This window comes from Capra hircus, chromosome 10, assembly GCF_001704415.2.
Source record: "Capra hircus breed San Clemente chromosome 10, ASM170441v1, whole genome shotgun sequence".
Lineage (NCBI taxonomy): Eukaryota > Metazoa > Chordata > Mammalia > Artiodactyla > Bovidae > Capra > Capra hircus.
In genome coordinates this window covers 487,961-507,958 of record NC_030817.1, presented here as the reverse complement: position 1 = coordinate 507,958, position 19,998 = coordinate 487,961, and the positions used below count along the sequence as shown (strand labels likewise).

At 48.3% G+C, this 19,998-nt stretch overlaps 1 protein-coding gene across 3 annotated transcripts in view; it reads left to right on the top strand.

The window, feature by feature from the left end:
• Positions 3,710-19,998, top strand: part of CASC4 (cancer susceptibility candidate 4) — an 87,394-nt gene continuing 71,105 nt past the window's right edge. The window contains exon 1 of one of the 3 annotated variants that reach the window (XM_018053826.1): positions 3,710-4,193. In XM_018053826.1, coding sequence (XP_017909315.1) covers positions 3,867-4,193 — 327 coding nt within the window. In that variant the 5' untranslated portion in view covers positions 3,710-3,866. The remainder of the gene's footprint in view (positions 4,194-19,998) is intronic. The other 2 variants (XM_018053827.1, XM_018053828.1) reach the window with 2 other exon arrangements.

Below are 19,998 nucleotides of genomic sequence, written 5' to 3'. Positions count from 1 at the left end.
GCAAGAATACACGGAAGAACTGTACAAAAAAGATCTTCACGACCCAGATAATCATGATGGTGTGATCACTCATCTAGAGCCAGACATCTTGGAATGTGAAGTCAAGTGGGCCTTAGAAAGCATCACTACAAACAAAGCTAGTGGAGGTGATGGAATTCCAGTTGAGCTCTTTCAAATCCTGAAGGTGATGCTGTGAAAGTGCTGCACTCAATATGCCAGCAAATTTGGAAAACTCAGCAGTGGCCACAGGACTGGAAAAGGTCAGTTTTCATTCCAATTCCAAAGAAAGGCAATGTCAAAGAATGCTCAAACTACCGCACAATTGCACTCATCTCACATGTTAGTGAAGTAATGCTCAAAATTCTCCAAGCCAGGCTTCAGCAATACGTGAACCGTGAACTTCCAGATGTTCAAGCTGGTTTTAGAAAAGGCAGAGGAACCAGAGATGAAATTGCCAACATCCGCTGGACCATGGAAAAAGCGAGAGTTCCAGAAAAACATCTATTTCTGCTTTATTGACTATGCCAAAGCCTTTGTGTGGATCACAATAAACTGTGGAAAATTTGGAAAGAGATGGGAATACCAGACCACTTGACCTGCCTCTTGAGAAATCTGTATGCAGGTCAGGAAGCAACAGTTAGAACTGGACATGGAACAACAGACTGGTTCCAAGTAGGAAAAGTACGTCAAGGCTGTATATTGTCACTCCGCTTGTTTAACTTCTATGCAGAGTACATCATGAGAAACACTGGACTGGAAGAAACACAAACTGGAATCAAGATTGCCAGGAGAAATATCAATTACCTCAGATATGCAGATGACACCACCCTTATGGCAGAAAGTGAAGAGGAGCTGAAGAGCCTCTTGATGAAAGTGAAAGAGGAGAGTGAAAAAGTTGGCTTAAAGCTCAACATTCAGAAAACAAAGATCATGGCATCTGGTCCCATCACTTCATGGGAAATAGATGGGGAAACAGTAGAAACAGTGTCGGACTTTATTTTGGGGGGCTCCAAAATCACTGCAGATGGTGACTGCAGCCATGAAATTAAAAGATGCTTACTCCTTGGAAGAAAAGTTATGAGCAACCTAGATAGTATATTCAAAAGCAGAGACATTACTTTGCCGACTAAGGTCCGTCTAGTCAAGGCTATGGTTTTTCCTGTGGTCATGTATGGATGTGAGAGTTGGACTGTGAAGGAGGCTGAGCGCCGAAGAATTGATGCTTTTGAACTGTGGTGTTGGAGAAGACTCTTGAGAGTCCCTTGGACTGCAAGGAGATCCAACCAGTCCATTCTGAAGGAGATCAACCCTGGGTGTTCTTTGGAAGGAATGATGCTAAAGCTGAAGCTCCAGTACTTTGGCCACCTCATGCGAAGAGTTGACTCATTGGAAAAGACTCTGATGCTGGGAGGGATTGGGGGCAGGAGGAGAAGGGGACGACAGAGGATGAGATGGCTGGGTGGCATCACGGACTCAATGGACGTGGGTTTGGGTGGACTCCGGGAGCTGGTGATGGACAGGGAGGCCTGGCGTGCTGCGATTCATGGGGTCGCAAAGAGTCGGACACGACTGAGCGACTGAACTGAACTGGGAGAGGAATCATCACTTTGATGGTTCAATAGTTTTTCCAGTCTACTCTAGAACTATTAGGCAGGTATCTTTATTTTTTAAATGGATAGGAAGCACAGAATGATTCTATGATAAGTCTTTCTGCCTCAGAATCATACCACTCTGATCTCAATGAAAATACCAAAGTTTTTGCTATGGGGGGTTTAATGCTCACGTATCAGAGAAGGCAATGGCACCCCACTCCAGTACTCTTGCCTGGAAAATCCCATGGATGGAGGAGCCTGGTGGGCTGCAGTCCATGGGGTCGCTAAGAGTCGGACACGACTGAGCGACTTCACTTTCACTTTTCACTTTCCTGCATTGGAGAAGGAAATGGCAACCCACTCCAGTACTCTTGCCTGGAGAATCCCAGTGACGTGGGAGCTTGGTGGGCTGCCGTTTACGGGGTCGCACAGAGTCGGACACGACTGAAGCGACTTAGCAGCAGTAGCAGCATGCTCATGTATGTTCTTGATCCTGAAAGTGTAAGTTAAGTCGCTCAGTCGTGTCTGACTCTTTGCGACCCCATGGACTGTAGCCCACCAGGCTTCTCTGTCCATGGGATTCTCCAGGCAAGAATACTGGAGTGGGTTTCTATTTCCTTTCCCAGGGGATCTTCCCGACCCAGGGATCGAACCCAGGTCTCCCGCATTAGAGGCAAATTCTTTTACCTCTGAGTCACCAGGGAAGCATCCTGAGGTCTGAAAAAAATAAATCAGCACCACCTTCTCCTTAAACAGGACAGAGCCAATAACTTAAAACTTTCATGCATAAATATGCAGAAAAAAACAAAAAGTAGGGGCTTGTTCTGCATCACTTTAATTAATGCTGAACATACAGCAACAGTTAGCCTGAAAGCCTATTATAACAGAAAGAGCAGGGATATTAGACACCAATGATCTGAATTCAAGCCTAATTCTGGCTCAAGGCACAGGACTTGGAGAAAGTTTCTGGGACATCTTTGTGGTTTCGATTCCTCATCTCTAAAACTGCTGCTGAGAGGATAACACAGAAAAGGGCTTCCCTTGTGACTCAAATGGTAAAGCGTCTGTCTGCCAACGCAGGGGATACTGGTTCAGTCCCTGGGTCAGGAAGGTTCCCTGCAGAAAGAGATGGCAACCCACTCCCAATATTCTTGCCTGGAAAATTCCATGGACAGAGGAGCCTGGAGGGCTACAGTCCATGGGGTCCCAAAGAATGGGACATGAATTGGCGACTAAACGACAACAAAGCATGCAGAAACAATTTGTAAGCGAGCTATTATTTCTCTCCTAGAATGTGCTTGCTATCAGTAACAGCAAGAGTTATTATTCATTGCCAGCAGCTTCTGGACTTTCTACTTGGAAGCCTAGCTCGAGGCAAAAGCAGCAGCGACTTTACGAACAGTTTCTAAAAGCTCACCCTTTCTGAAGTTCTTTCCCTCAGTGTGAAAGCAGTAACCTTGGAAACCAGGCTGGCACCACCCCTTTCAGTCATGAAGCTTAGTTCTAGCTCTTCTTATCTCCGTAGAATTGGGGACACTACTATTTCATGGTCGTTTTCTTTTGGTGGTTGTTTTCTCTTCACAACGTCGGCACGAGCGAGAAAATCCACTGAAGCAAGTACACGATCTTTCTTGTCGCCCCTTCTGCCCGCAGCTCGCCTAAGCTTTCCCTACACAGCGGTCGCAGCCTCAGACGTCCTCAAAAGCAAAAACTCGGAGGGCCTTGACCGTGGGTCAAGGGGACCGACCAGGTAAAAGCCGAAGGGATTCCGGTTCAAGTCCCAAAGCTCACGCAGACCGCCCAAACGACCACGCACTTCCACAGAGATAACCCTCGCGAGACGAGACTGCGAGCAGCGAGAGACGCCCAGTTTCTCGCGAGAAGAGGAGGCGTCGACGGAAACTAGGAAATGGCTCCCTCGGAGACCCGGACCAGCCGATGGGCGGGGCCAGAATTAAGCCCACCCCTTCCGGCTTCTTTCCCCGCCTCCTAACCCTGAGGTGTCCGGCCTGCGGTGCGGGCGCCGGGTTCTCCGGGTTCCGCCCCGCCGGTGCAGGGTCGGGAGGAAAGCCGAGGGAGCGCGCCGCGGCCGCCTTTGAGGGGGGGGGCGGGGAGGGGCCTGCGGCTGGCGGCCCCGCCCCCTTCTCCGGCTCGCGGGCGGGCGCGTCGGCCGGCCCTGGGGCCGCGTCCCCCGGGCAGCTCCTCAGCCGCGGCCTGAGCTTCTGCCCGCAGGTGTCGGCGCCGAGGCTCCCGGGCGCGGCCTGCCTCGGCCCCATGGTGGGCTTCGGGGCGAACCGGCGGGCCGGCCGCCTGCCCTCCCTGGTTCTGGCGGTCCTGCTGGTGGTGATCGCGGTGCTCGCCTTCAATTACTGGAGCATCTCCTCACGCCACGTCCTGCTGCAGGAGGAGGTGGCGGAGCTGCAGGGCCAGGTCCAGCGCACCGAGGTGGCCCGCGGGCGCCTGGAGAAGCGCAATTCGGACCTCCTGCTCTTGGTGGACTCGCACAAGAAGCAGATTGACCAGAAGGAGGCCGATTACGGCCGCCTTAGCAGCCGGCTGCAGGCCCGGGAGGGCCTGGGGAAGAGATGCGAGGACGACAAGGTAAGCGCGAAGCCGCCTCCGCCAGCCCCCATAGTTCCCTTCAGCTCCGTGGCGGGGGTGGTTGCGCGGCCGTGGCTGCCTCTGCCTTCCAGAGTCGCGGCCTTGGGGGCTCCCGTTGCCGCTGGCAGCCCTGTTCCTGTCAGACTGTAACTGGTTCGCCACGGCCACGTTTTCCGGTCCCTGCCAGACGAAACTGTGTTTGGTCCTCAAGGGTGGCCTCTCCGTGGATGCCGCCTTTTCCCCGAGCCGGGCTGCTGAGTTGGCAGTCGTGATGATCTGCAGGTACACAGGGCTGGAGACTGCCGGATTTGGTGGGAGTATTGTTGCCCTATCCTTTATTCCATGCTCACTGATCATCATTAATTTCTTTATTTAAAGAATGTGGCCTCCTCTAACCCATCTACTTGTGGCGATCACCATATATTTTTTAAGCAGTCTAACTTCTCTTAAATCCCTATAGGGCTAAGTGTTAAGGAGTGAAAGCATCAGAATTACTGCCTTTTTTTGTGATCAAAATATTTTTATAGGTGGGCTGTGGAGCCATATATGAGCCGCATTTGTGACTTGGACATAGACAATCCAAAATTATGTACTCAGCTTGAATTGTTAGTGAAGTTAACCCAAAAGATAGACTCTAAAAATAACATTCTAAGCAACAGCATCTCATGTCATTGTCCTAATTGATCTTGAAAGGAAATAAAAATACAGTTTTGTATGCTTAACTTTTAGGGTTAGTGTTGGAAAGTCATACTAAGTTTAAGTAGTGAAAGTTTAAAGCTAGACTGTAACTAGACCGATGCTGAGTGGTCTTTGTTCTCACCAGCATATTGGGAACTATATTATTGACTTATGACCTATGCAGTTTTTGTTGCTATACCAGACCTGTGGAAACTTCTGGATGGGATGAGTGTAATAGATCCCTTTCTTATGGAGCCTCTTTTGGTGACTTCTGTGTCGGCGTGTGTTCCTGGTATAAGTTTTTATTTTGTATGTCAGTTATTTATCGTTAATCGCTATAAGTTAAAATCTCCCGAGCTCCCAATTTCCTTATTGTCACCAACCAATACTTTGTTTCTTATTTCATGAGGGTTGAGGCACAAAAGCATTGAGCGAAGTGCTTTTCAGTAGCCTGCCCTTCACCGTAGCATAGCTTCTGAGAGGAGCAAGAGATCAGGAAACTTCCACTACATACTGAACTCTCTAGACTGAAAAGTTCTCTGGGGTGGAATAAACAGATATCTATGAGATTTTGGAGTATTAAAAGGAGATCTTCAGACTTGAATGGCTAGGCATTACTATTCAAATTCTCTACAATCTGGAAAGAAAGATAAGTCTTTTCTAGTGATTTATACTCTGGATTCCATTTCTTCCGTGTACTGGACTGTGGTTATCAGTTTCTTTCCGTAGGTTTTCACTTTCATCTTCAACCATATGTAGGTGTTAGCTGTTCTAAAATTTTTGTATTCTTCCATATACTCCATTCTCCCAATCAACCGATGTCTTTGTTTTCACTTTCGCTGCCAAACTCTAGTTACTGATGGTCTGTAAATGCTTCATGCGTTTCTTTTTCCATCCCCGTCCTAATATTTTTTCATTCTGTATACCGTCCTTCTTGCCTCCTCTTTTCTGAAGCTATTTTCTTGAAGGTTACAAATGGCAGTCTTCCTGGTCAAATCAAAAAGCATTTTTATTCTCATTCTGTTTAATTTCTCAATAATGACTGTCTCTAACATTTTGGAAAGTATCTGCTTTCTCGCTTCTTTATCACGGAATTCTCTGAATTTGCTTCCTCCCTTCTTCAGCATACTTATTTTTTGCTGATTCCTCCCCCCACCACGACTGTCTAATAATAATAAACTGTATTCTTGAGTCTTTGTTTTTCCCTTACAGCAGTATTTCTCAAGGTGGTGTTAAACAGAATACTGACCTAGAAATTGCTCATAGATGGTCAGGACAAAAAACGAAAACCTTCTTTTTTGGAGGAAAATGTTAAACAGTGTAAGTAGTATATCCTCCTCTTCAAATTCATAATCTTGCTAGCATATAAAGGCTCTGACTCCGGGAGATGGTGATGGACAGGGAGGCCTGGCGTGCTGTGATTCATGGGGTCGCAAAGAGTCGGACACGACTGAGCGACTGAACTGAGCTGAACTGAAAGGCTCTGAGAGATGTGTTAGTAAAGAAGCCTGTTTAATTTTGTTTACCTTAGTCTCTATCAGTTAATTTGATCGCAGATTACTATTTTTATGGCCTACTTGTTACCGTGGTACAGAAGAAGGGAGCAAAGCACACTAGTTTGGGAAATGCTGCCCTAGGTATCTAGAAGAGGTGTAGATGAAATCTGTCTTTTAGAGGTGTTTCCTTTATTCCTGCTTCTCCCTCGAGAGCTGAGAAGAGAGATTTATCATGTGTAAATGATCTAAAGTCCTTCTGGATGGTGATACTATTGGAGAAACAAGTAAACTGGCAATTGAACGTGTCTTCCTTTTTAAACTAGACTTGTGTAATGTTTACTCATGTTAGTGCAGTCTCTTTAGAGTAAAGGCTCTCTCTGTCTCTCACGTCTCACCTGTGGCGCACACTGGCGCTGGCCCCTTCAGTGGTCATTTGTGCCCCTTGGTTTGGTATGTATCCTTCCTGATGACTCAGGATTGTGTCCTGATTGGTCCGAACTGCTTATGGTGATTTCGTTATTCCCAGTGCTTAGTTTAGGAAGGGGCTGGCTAGTGAATTTCAAGGGGAAGCTTCTTTGCTCCTTAAGAGTCTTGCACCTCAGTGATACTCTTCCCCCAAATCAAAAATCTCCAGTCTAATTATTAGAAAGCATCGGACAAACTCACATTCAGGGACATTCTACAAAGCACCTGAGCAGGACTCTTCAGAGAGTCACGCTTGAAGAAGCGGTCGGTCTCTTCTGCCAGATGTCATTGCTTCACTACGTGATACCTGGAATCAGGGGAGCCAGGGCGCCAGGCAAGTCAGCTAAGGAATGGCTGAGGCCCCGAAGTTGGCAGAATGGAGTGTTAGAACAGTGTATTGGCAGTTGTTATGTGAAATAAAGAAACACTCCTGGGGCTTCCCTGCCTCCCTGGCGCCTCAGTGGTAGACAGTGTGCCTGCCAATGCAGGAGACAGGGGGTTCAGTCCATGAGCCGGGAACACCCCACATGCTTTGGAGAAACTAAGCCCGTGCAGCCACAACCACTGAGCCTGTCTTCTGGAGCTCAGGAGGGGCAGCTCCCGAGACCACGGGCTGCGGCTGCCGAGACCTCTCGGCGCACCCAGCGCCTGTGCTCTGCAGCAGGAGAGGCCGGCACAGTGGGAAGCCCGCGGGCTGCAGCGAGAAAGTAGCCCCCGCCGGCCGCAACTAGGGAAGAGCCAGAGCGGCACTGAAGGCCCAGCACAGCCAAAAGTAGGTAAGGTTAGAATCCCTATTGTGTACGCCAGTCTTGCTGAGAGTCCCTTAGTTACGGCCTAACTAAGGCATCCTGACTGTTAAGATTCTCATTGTCACAGCCGTGTCTGAGATGTAGGTAGAATCTTCTGTGTCCCCAGGGCGGTGTGGGCAGTGGCCTCAAATCTGCATGTGGTTTGAGGTTCCTCAAGGGACTTTGTCTTAAGATCAGTAGTGGTGTTTGGAGGCCTGACTCAGTCGGTACTTGCTTCACAGTCTTTTGGAGATCAGGGTCCTTAGGTGGCATCACCTCCCTGTATACCCTTGCCCACTCCATGGATGTTCCCAGCCAAACTCCCTTTGCCCTGATAAGATAGCTGCCTTAGGTATTGATATGTGTGTAGGGAGTTTGGTAAGGCAGCCCTTTCTCAAGTTCAGTTCAGTTCAGTCGCTCAGTTGTGTTCAACTCCTTGCGACCCCATGCACTGCAGCACGCCAGGCCTCCCTGTCCATCACCAACTCCTGGAGCTTACTCAAACTCATGTCCATCCAGCTGGTGATGCCATCCAACCATCTCAGCCTCTATCATCCCCTTCTCCTCCTGCCTTCAATCTTTCCCAGCATCAAGGTCTTTTCCAAATGAGTTGGTTCTTCAAATCAGGTGGCCAAGGTATTGGAGTTTCAGCTTCAACATCAGTCCTTCCAATGAATATTCAGGATTGATCTCCTTTAGGATGGACTGGTTGGATCCCCTTGCAGTCCAAGGGACTCTCAAGAGTCTTGTCCAACACCACAGTTCAAAAGCATCAATTCTTCGGCGCTCAGCTTTCTTTATAGTCCAACTCTCACAACCATACATGACTACTGGAAAAACCATAGCTTTGACTAGATGGACCTTTGTCGGCAAAGTAATGTCTCTGCTTTTTAATATGCTGTTTAGGTTTCTCATAGCTTTTCTTCCAAGGAGCAAGTGTCTTTTAATTTCATGGCTGCAGTCACTATCTGCAGTGATTTTGGAGCCTCCAAATATAAAGTCTCTCACTGTTTCCATTATTTCCCCATCTATTTGCCATGAAGTGATGGGACCGGATGCCATGATCTTAGTTTTGTGAATGTTGAGCTTTAAGCCAACTTCTTCACTCTCCTCTTTCACTTTTATCAAGAAGCTCTTTAGTTCTTCTTTGCTTTCTGCCATAAGGGTGGTGTCATCTACGTATCTGAGGTTATTGATTGTTCAAGTTACCCTTTTTGAAAAAAAAAAGTTATTTTAGAACATTTAAGATCTATGGGATTATTGCAAAGATAGTACAGACAGTTTATTCATGCCCACACCTAGTTTTTCCTGTTATTAAATGGCACATTTGTCATAGCTAATCAACCCCTACTGATGCATTAAAAAGTCATGGCATCAGGTCCCATCACTTCATGGCAAATAGATGGGGAAACAATGGAAACAGTGACAGACTCTATTTTCTTGGGCTCCAAAATCACTGCAGACAGAGACTGCAGCCATGAAATTAAAAGACGCTTGCTCCTTGGAGGAAAAGCTATGAGAAACCTAGACAGCATATTAAAAAGCAGAGGCATCACTTTGCTGACAAAGGTCCATCTAGTCAAAGCTATGGTTTTTCCAGTAGTCATGTATGGGTGTGAGAGCTGGACCATAAAGAAGGTTGACCGCTGAAGAATTGATGCTTTTGAACTGTGGTGCTAGAGAAGACTCTTGAGAGTCCCTTGGACAGCAAGGAGATCAAATCAGTCAATCCTAAAGGAAATCAGTCCTGAATTGGAGGGACTGATGCTGAGGCTGAAGCTCTAATACTTTGACCACCTGATTTGAAGAGCTGACTCACTGGAAAAGACTCTGATGCTGGGAAATATTGCAAGCGGGAGGAGAAGGGGACGACAGAGGATGAGATGGTTGGATGGCATCACCTGTTCAATGGACATGAGTTTGCGTAAACCCTAGGAGATGGTGAAGGACAGGGGAGCCCAGTGTGCTGCAGTCCATGGGGCGGCAAAGAGTTGGGCACAACCGAGTGAACACCCATAATTGGTGCATTAATAATGACTGAAGCCCACAGTCTGTTTCCTCAGTTCTTCCCCAATGCCCTTCTTCGGCTCCAGGATCCATCCTGTCTAAGGCTCCACGTATATTTCCTCAGTTCTTCCCCAATGCCCTTCTTCGGCTCCAGGGTCGCGTCTAAGGCTCCACGTTGCAGCTAGCTGTCACGTCTCTGTGGGCTTCTTGTAGTCGTGACCGTTTTTTCAGACTTTGCTTTTCATGACCTCGACAGTGTTGCTTTTTTCCGTGACTTTCACCGATTGTTTCCGGCTGTGCTGGGTCTCCGCTGCTGCATGGCGTCTCTCCGGCTGCAGCGCGGAGGCTTCTCCTCGCAGTGGCTTCTCTTACTGTGGAGCCTGGGCGCAGCGGGTGTGGCCCCAGTGGGCGCAGCGTGTGGGCGCAGCGGGTGTGGCTCCCAGGCTCCAGAGCTCAGCCTTAGCGTGTGGGATCTTCCTGGGTCAGGGAGCAGACCTCTGTCTCCTGCATTGGCAGGCGGCGGCTTTCCCACTGAGCTCCCAGGGAAGCCCTGATCTTGGCGGTTTTGAGGATTACTGGTCAGGTGTTTTGTAGAATGACACTCTGTTGGCATTTGTTTGATGCTTTTCTCAGGATTAGCCTCAGGTCATGGTTTGGGGGAGGACGACTGCCGGGGAAAGCGCCTTTCTCATCATATCAGAGCATCTCTCAGAGTGGCTTCCCCCTCAGTGCTGACCTGGATGTGATTTCCCCCTCAGTGCTGACCTGGATGGCCTGGCTTGAGGTAGTGCTTGTCAGGTCTCTTCACTGCAAAGTTGCCGTAAAGGGAAAGAATGCAGTTTTTCCTTCCTTTTCCGTGCTGCACCCTTTTGAAAGGAGGTTGCTATGTACAGCCAATGCTTAATGACTTGGGAGCTATTCTGTCTCCTTAAGGGCAGAGAGTCTATGTAACTTCCTCGCAGTTTTTCTGCGTGGACTGTAGTCTTTTCTCCCGTACTCGTTGCTCAGTTTCCTGTGTCAGTATGAGCTCAGGGACACCCATCTTATGCTTTATAACTCCAGCTGCTCTGTTTATGCAGGTGCTGACGTTGTTTCAGCTTTGGCCGTCGGGAGCTCTTTGCTTTACCTCGGGGCATAATACCCCATCATTGTCACAAACCCCTTCCTTAGTTTCTGTCACTACAAGATGCTCTGGCTTTCTTGTGTACTTCCTGCCCCAGTCCTAGAATCCTTCTCCACAGAGCCCTAGCTCCTTTGATTGGAAAATGGTGTTAGAGACCAAAGTCTAGGTGTGAGGTATACTCATTGCTGCTGTCAGACTACCTTTGGAAATCCTGAAATCCCTGCTCCACAGATATCAGGACGGTGACATTGGATGTCTTCCAATTTATTATTCTGTCCTCCCAGTTTCAGTGTGTTACCTGGGCTGTTAGAACAGAGAAATCCTCTTTTTCTCCTACACTCTGAACTTCTGATTTTGTCCTGGGGTATAGCCGAACAGTGTTGTCATGTTTCGGGTGAACGGTAAAGGGACTCAGCCATGCGGGTGCGTGTGTCTGTTCTTCCTCCAGCCTCCAGCCTCCCCCCTGACCCCCCGCCCCCCGTCCAGGCCGTCACAGAGCGCTGAGCAGAGTCCCCTGCGCTCTGCAGCGGGTCCTTGCTGGTTCTTCGCTTCAGATATAGCAGTGTGTGCATGTCCTTCCCAAACTCCCTCACTGCCCCTTCCCTCCAACAAGCGGAAGAACACGGAAATTCTTTAAGGGAGCCTGAAATTGTCCTTGGAAGTGAGAAACAAGCTCCACTTCTCTGGGATTCCCCCCATATTTACCTTGTTTTTGTTTTTTTTTTTTCTAGACCTTCCTCCCTAACGGGTTTCAGTCTAGAGGGGGGTGTTAGCTGTCTACAGCTGCCATACAAACCCCACAGACTGGCTGGCTAAACACAGCGGAAGTCCGTGTCCCGCCGGCCCTGGAGTCCAGAGTCCGAGGCGGGCGTGCCGGCAGGCTGGTCTCTCCTCGCTGGCGGCGGGCCTCCCCCCTGCTGCCCTCTCGTCGCGTGCTCCCCTCCTGCGTCTCTGGGCTCTTCCTCTTATAAGGGCGCCAGTCGTGTTGGACTAGGGTGCCACCCCAATGCCCTCATTTTAACCTGCTGCTGCTGCTGAGTCGCTTCAGTCATGTCCGACTCTGTGTGACCCCATAGACAGCAGCCCACCAGGCTCCCCTGTCCCTGGGATTCTCCAGGCAAGAACACTGGAGTGGGTTGCCATTTCCTTCTCCAGTGCAGGAAAGTGAAAAGTCAAAGTGAAGTCGCTCAGTCGTGTCCTACTCTCAGCGACCCCATGGACTGCAGCCTGCCAGGCTCCTCTGTCCACGGGATTGTCCAGGCAAGAGTACTGGAGTGGGGTGCCATTGCCTTCTCCACATTTTAACTTACTTACCTCTTTAAAGACCTTGTTTCCAAATAGGTCACATCCTGAGGTACCGGGTGTTGAGACGTCAGTGTGTGGGTTTGCAGGAACACAGTCAGCCCATGCCAAGAGGGAATCTGACACACTCGCTGCCCTTTCTTTCCTCCTTCTGTGGGGAAGACCCTCTCTCCCGTTTCCTGGGTGGGGTTGTTTCTCCTGTCCTAACTTGCACTCTTCCTGCCTGTATCTTGTACCAGTTATGGTGGGCCCAGGCAAGTGCTTGATAAATTAGAACTGTTTGAATAAAGTCTTTCCCAAAACTATTGTTTTGTTACAAATGGATTAAAAAAAAGAATCAGTTTTGAGGTTTGAAGCCAAAAATGACTGCCCTCTTTTCCCTTTACCGACTGTAATCCTCCTTGGGGCGGTGCGTGTGTTTGCTTGAACAGAGAACAGGTCCTGTGCCAGAAAGGGGGGTGGGAAACATATTGCTTTTTTCCCCCCCAAAACAGCCTCATTGTGTGTGTATGTACACAGTGCTCATATACATACCAAATGCATATATGTAAAACCACGGTACGGAGTAAGCGTTCACCACCATGATCTCAGAGCTTCCCTGACGGCTCAGCTGGTAAAGAATCCGCCTGCAATGCCCAGAGACCCTGGTTTGATTCCTGGGTCGGGGAGATCCCCTGGAGAAGGGAGAGGCTGCCCACTCCAGTATTCTGGCCTGGAGAATTCCGCGGACTGTCTAGTCCCTGGGGTCGCGAAGAGTCGGACACGGCTGAGCGACCTGCACTCACCATGATCTCAAGTCCTGGCTCTGCCGTTTAACGCAAGCGGCGCCTTGGGCAAGCCGCTTCACTTCTCTGTGCCCCCGTTCCGCATCTGTAAACTGAGGAGAGTAATTGTCATCTCTCTCATTCTTGTGAAGTTTCAATGGATAAATTCATTTATATGCTTTGAACATACCATAGTGTTAAAAAAAAAAGAAATGTTTAGTAAATGTTATGTTAGCTATTAAGCTAGTATTCCACCACTACTTCCTGATTTCTGACCGGCCTTCTTTCCAGGATGGGATTCCGTCTGTGTTGTTTAAGATCCGGTCCCAGCTTAGCTTTGCCCTTCGCCCCGGCTGCCTGACTCCACCCTTGCTAGCTTTCCTGGTCCTTTTCTAAGCGGGCCTGGTTGACTCCTCTTAGGCCTGTCTCAGCTGACTCCCCAGCACCTGCCTTTTTTTGTTATTTAGTCACAGAGTGTCTGACTCTGGCCCCATGGACTGTGGTCCACCAGGCTCCTCCACCGTAGGATTTCCCAGACAATACTGGAGCGGGGTGCCGTTTCCTCCTCCACTGACGCCCGCCTCTGTAGTGTGGAGGGCAGCCTTGTGCAGGTTTTCTAACACTACACGTGCATATTCCTGCCTTTGCCTTCCCCAGCATGACCTGGCCAAATTCTAGCTGTCATTTAATTGCCACCTCAAATTATTCATAATCCATACCGAGCTCTTGCCTCCTTTCCAGGCTGTATCCCTTTCCTGCCTTCCTGGTCCCTGTAATGCTCCTGCAGCCATCACTGAGACTGGGGTCAGACATTTCGGCATCATCTTTGATCCCTTGAGCATCTCAGACTGAGTGCTTCAACATGCAGAGGAGTTTCCTGGTCAGACTGAATTCCTAAACCTCGCCCTGGTTGCAGAGTAGCGGACAGGCTGGACAGGAAGCAGGAGCCCCTCGCTCGCCTCCTCCCCAGCTCTGTTTCTGTCAGTGTGCCCTGCCCGCTGAGCACACCAGCTCTGCCTCCCGCCTGGCTTCCGGGGCACCTGTGGCGCTCACGTGTCGAGCCAGAACTCTGCTGTCCGGCCTTCACGGCCGCCGTGGAGGCCTCCGTGGACGCCGTCCCGCTGTCCCCTGGCCGGGCTGCTCCAGAGGTGCTGCTTTGCTGACCTTTGTCTCCCCGCCTGCCCTTCTGTGTCAGGTCAGTTCCTGCTTCTGTCCCTGTTATCTGACTCGTAGCCTCTTGCCTCTTTTCTGTTCCACCAGCCTTTTGGTACATCAGCCCTGAAGCCTTCTGACTTCTGACCTGGCGTGTGCTTTTTTTATGCACAGTTAATATTTATTGTTTGAAGCACTCTAAATTATTTTTTTCATTTTTCACTGATAGCTTCCTAAATGTTAACTTTGTCATCTCAACAAAATTTTTAAGTTACTTGAGGAAGAACCATATTTAAAATTTTTTCCGATGAGTTCTTGATAGTCATTAGTGCTGATACAAAGTGTTACGGGTTATAGGATTAGAGTGGACTCTAATCCAGCTTCTTATGTCCTTATAAGAAGAGGAAATTTGGATACATAGAGAGACACAGGAAAGAAGGCTGCGTGGAGATGGAGGCCGTGACTGGAGTGATGCGTTTATAAGCCAAGGAATGCCAAGGATCGTCAGCAGCCACGAGAACGAGAAGCTAAGGAGAGGGCCGAGGAGAGCCCTCCTTTAGGGCCTTCAGATAGAGAGCACGGCCCTGCAGACAGCTCAGTGTCAGACTTGCACGCTGCAGAGCTGGGAGGGTATTTCTGGTTGTTTAGTCATTGGGCTTGTGGCTTGTTTTGTTGGTGTTCAGGACTGCAGCCCCCAGGCTCCTCTGACCTCTGGGTTCCCAGGCAGGAATGCTGGCACTTTGCTACAGTGGCTCTGGGAAACTAATATTAGATTCACTAAAAACTCTGGCAGCCTTTTGAAGGTTATTATTTTTGTAGAAAGTGACAAGCTGATACCGAAATGTATGGAAATACGAATAACCTGAATAGTCAAAACAATTTTTCCAAGAACAAAGTAGGAGAGCTTATACTCCCTGATTTCAAGGCTTGTTATATGGTAATGTAATACTATATAGATACAGTGATCAAGACTGCAGAGTTATTGGAAAGAATGGGCATATAAATCACTGGGATGGGGCAGAGTGCACAGATGGACCCACAGATATATGGTTGATTAGTTTTTGGCAAAAGTGCCAAGGCAGTTTAATGAGGAAAGGGAAGTCTTTTTCAACAAAAGATATTAAAGCAACTGGATATCTTTATGGTGGTGGGGTGGGTGGTGGTGTTACGTAACTTGTGCTACTTCAGAACATAAACAAATAAAACTAACTTGGATCATGGACCTAAACGTGAAAGGTAAAGCTATAAATCTTCTAGACGACAACACAGGAGAAAATATTTGTGACTTTGGATTTCTGTGGGTTTTTGAGGGCATAAAAAGCATGAACCATAAAGAGAAAAATAGATAAATTTGACTATCGAAATTAAAAGCTTTGTTCTTCAAAAGGCAGTATTTAAAAAAAAAAAGGAAAGAAAAAGCAAGTCATGGGTTGGAAGACATATTTAGAATAGATGTATCAGATAGAGAATTGTATCAGTGCAGCCCCCTGTACCAGGACCCAGCCCACGTACCATCAGGCCAGTACCAGTCCCGGGGGCCCAGCCCTGCTGAGCGTCAGGCCACCACCAGCCCTAAGACCCCCAGGGCCCTACAGTTAGAGCCCCCGGCAACCCTGCTCAGCCTACCAGCAGGTTATCACCAGCCCCGGGGACCTCTTGGGACCCAGATTCACCTCCCAGCAGGCCAGCACCACCTTCAGCCCCTTAACTAGCTACCCCAGTGTCCAGCCCCACCCAGCAGTAGGCCAGCACCAGCCCTCGGGTCCCAGGGCCCTCAGCCTCCCCAAACAGGGGCCAGCAGCCTCCACACAAGGAACGGCCTGGCAACCAGTGGAACTGGGGCCAGCCGCACCTGTCAGACGGCCCCCAGTAGACCACCACCACGACCCACGTGGCCCGGACAGGGGGCTCCCCTCGAGCACGTGGCTCTAATGACCAGAGGGCAGTGTCCTGCTGGGATGCAGAGGAAATCTCCAGAAGCCCGCTTTTCCAAGGTTGGGAAATGAAACCAACCTACCAGATACTTAGTAATAAAAACAATAAATTAGGCAAAATGAGGCAACAGACGAGTATCTTCCAAATGAAGGAGCAAGATAAAACCCCAAAAGAGTTCAGTGAAGTGGAGATGGGCAACCTGCCCAGTAGAGGGTTCAAAGTAATGAGTGTAAAGACGTTCAGAGAACTCAGGAGAAGATTGAATGAGGCGAGTGAGAAGTTAGAAGTTTTTAATAAAGAGTGAGAAAATGTAAAAAAAGAACCAGATGAAGAATACAATAACTGAAATGAAAAACACACTAGAGGGAATCAGCAGTAGATGAGATGATACAAAGGAACGGATCTGTGAGTGGGAAGGCAGAGGAGTGGAGATCACTGAAGTTGGACAGCAAAAGGGAAACACGTTAAGAGGAATTTAAAGCATCGTGAGAAACTAAAACTACTGCGTGCCTTGCCTGTGCCAAGAGGAACACAAACTTCAGTCAAACGGAACATTAGTTCCCTTACGAGGAAGCCAAAACGCGGAACCCTTTGGTCTTCATTCACAAACACCGTTCCTTGCTTGATCAAGTTACAGTTCAAGTTTCTCCTGTTGTATCAGAGGACATATACGCATCCCCACAGTATATGAATTGTTTCTTTCCTCTCTGGAGTGGGTGGAAGGAATCTCCTTGAATGTTCTTTTAGGTTTTTCTCTGTTTAAATTGTAACCGACATTTTTCAAAAATCAGTTTTATGATCTTCATGGAACCTCCTGAGATTACTCTGACCCTTATCGTGGGAGCGAGAAGAAGCAGAGAAATAAGGAAATAAGAAAGGAAGATGAAAGAAACGCGGGGACATGTGTCTCAGATCTCTGTAGTGCAGAGTACATTGTGTGATTAATATATTTTTGTCAATTAAAATGTTAGGGTTTTAATGTAAGATCAGAGACTTCCCTGTTGTTAGGCCTCCATGCTTCCGCTGAAGAGAACACGGTTCCGTCCCTGGATGGGGAGCTAAGACCCCACAAGCCACGTGGCACAGCAAAAGAAAAAAACTCGTCAAGGTTAACTCTTCCAGTACAGGAAATAAAGGAACTAACATTATTAAATGTCAGTCTGTAGTGGACAGGCTTTTATGTATTTCCATTAATTCTTCTCATTTTATGGTTGAAGAAACAGGCTTAGGTGAGAAAATGGCAGAATCCTAAACTCAGATCTGCTTGATTCCATCGATCCTTTCCACTAAACTGCATTGCCACACATTGCGTACCTATATCTATGCAGTTTTAAAATATATAAAATTATACAGAGAGAGCGAAATTATCTATCAATATATAAAAACAGTTATCTTGCCAACAAATCAAGTAACTTCTGCGTGTCCGCTGTGTGCATTGGCTCCTCAGGGCTGCTGTAAGGAAGGGCCACACCCTGGATGGCTTAGAGCAACGGAGCTTGCTCGTCTCGCGGTTCCGGAGGGCAGGCGCCGGAAGCCAGGCGCTGCGGACCGGGCCTCGCCGGAGCCTCTGGGGAGGGACGTCTGGCTCCGGCGGCCTCAGGCGCTCTCCGGCCTCGGGCGGCGTGGCTGCAGTCTCTGTCGCCGTCTCCCGCGGCCGTCTCCGGCATGTCTGCGTGTCTCCGTCTGGTCACTGGAGGCCTCTTCCCTAACTCTGCTTTATTTTCTCACAAGGACTAGTCACTCTGCTCTAATCGAGGGTCTCACCGTGTGTGCTCTGTGCTGGGCCACTCTGGTGGGTTGTGTCCGACTCTGCGACCCCATGGACTGTGGCCGCCAGGCTCCTCCGTGCATGGGATTCTCCAGGCAGGAGCACTGGAATGGGCTGCCGTGCCCTCCTCTGGGGTCTTCATGACCCAGGAAATGAACCCTCGTTTCTTCTGTCTCCCACGTTAGCAGGCAGTCTCTATCATTAGCACCACCTGGGAGCCCGTACTGGATTAAGGCCTCCCCTAGTTCAGTATGACTGGATCTTACGTGATCACATCTGCAGTGACACGATTTCCAGGTAAGGTCACAGTCACAGCACTGGGGGCGGCGGCTGTTAGGACTTGAACATAACGTTTTGGGGAATACACCAACCCATAATCAGTCTCTGCGAATCGCTTTGGAGTACACGGGACCTTCGCCGTGTAGGTTGCTACAGTCCACGAGCTCGGAGCATCTCTGCTTTAAATCTTCTCTGTATTCTTGCAGCACATTTTACACTTTTCAAGTGTGCAAGACGCACAAAGTTCATCACATTTATCCCCGAGTATTTCATGTATTTGATGCTATAACAAATGGAATTGTGCTTGTCCCATTTTCCGCGCCTTCTTTTCAGGTGTATAAATGGTGCTGTTAATTTTTGTATGTTGGTTGCTTCCCTGCTCTAGGACTTAGTTCTAGCCCTGACGGCGTCTAAGGAATTCTAAAGGATTCGACAAAAAGCCGTTAGGGCTCAGTAGTAGTAGTTTTTCAGGTAGATTCTTTAAAATTTCTGGACAAGGTCATGGCATCTGGAAATAAAGACAGTTTTCCCCCCTTTCCAGTTGGTTGCTTTCTTTTTTTCTTCCCCATACTGTGCTGGCTAGGACCTCCAGTACAATGTTAAATAGAAGTCGTGAGATTGAATATCCTTGCAGAGAGAGTATTTAGCAAAGTTGAACACGCATTCATGGTAAAAACTCTCAGCAAAATAGCAATAGAAGGAAACTTCCTCATATTCATCAGAGGTCTCTCTCAAAACCCCACAGCTGACATGACATTTAGTGGCAAGAGACTAAATGCCATTCTCCTACAACTGGAAACTTGCTGCTGCTGCTGCTGAGTCGCTTCAGTCGTGTCCGACTCTGTGTGACCCCACAGACGGCAGCCCACCAGGCTCCCCCCGTCCCTGGGATTCTCCAGGCAAGAACACTGGAGTGGGTTGCCATTTCCTTCTCCAGTGCATGAAAGTGAAAAGTGAAAGTGAAGTCGCTCAGTCGTGCCCGACTCTTAGTGACCCCATGGACTGCAGCCCACCAGGCTCCTCCATCCATGGGATTTTCCAGGCAAGAGTACTGGAGTGGGGTGCCATTGCCTTCTCCGATTGGAAACATGGGAGGACTTTAAATAGAGGAGTTACTTTGGTAGACTGAGCTTAAAACCTCTGGCTGCAGAATAGAGCAGTGATTAGAGAGGCGAAAAAGTAGATATAGGAAAAATAAATATAGGTTTTTATTAAAAATTTTTTTTTCAGTAGTACAGTTGGAGGATAATGGTGTCTTCATCTAAGCACATTGCGTAATTCTGTGCTTACCAGCCTCCAGGGCATTTTCATTAGTACTGATGGCTGGGGAGGGGTAATGGGTTTAGGTGTGGAGCCGGGAATGGAAGGTGCTCTGTGCTGCAGAGGAGAGTCCCGACAGTGAAGGGCTGCTGCTGCTGCTGCTGCTGAGTCGCTTCAGTCGCGTCCCACTCTGTGCGACCCCATAGACAGCAGCCCACGAGGCTCCCCCATCCCTCGGGTTCTCCAGGCAAGCCCACTGGAGTGGTTGCCGTTGCAGTTTTAAACTTTAATAAAGTGTAATTTTATTTATTTCTTTTGTTGCCTGTGCTTTTTGAGTCATATTTTAAAAAAAGTTACCAAATCAAAGGTCATAAAGGTTTTCCCCCATGTTTTCTCCCAAGAGTTTTATAGTTTTAGCTCTTAAATTTAGGTTTTTGATCCATTTGAATTAATCTTCCTATATCATGCAGGGTAAGGGTCCAACTTCATTCTTTTGCTCTGTGAACGTTTTCTAGATCATTCATTAAAAAGATTAAATATGACCAGTTGCAAAACTAATCTCCTATTCTCTGCTGTTTATTATCCTTCACCTGAGAAAGCAACTGTGGTATAGTGGGAAAAATACTGGATTAGAAATCAGAAGACCTAGGTTTTAGATTTAACATTTGGTATGAGATCAGAGGAAAATCCCTTTTAAAAAGTTTAGCTTTCCCTATAAAATGGGAAGTGCAAGCCCTATCTGCCTTACAGTTTCATGATAAATATCAAATTAATCAGCCTTTCAGATC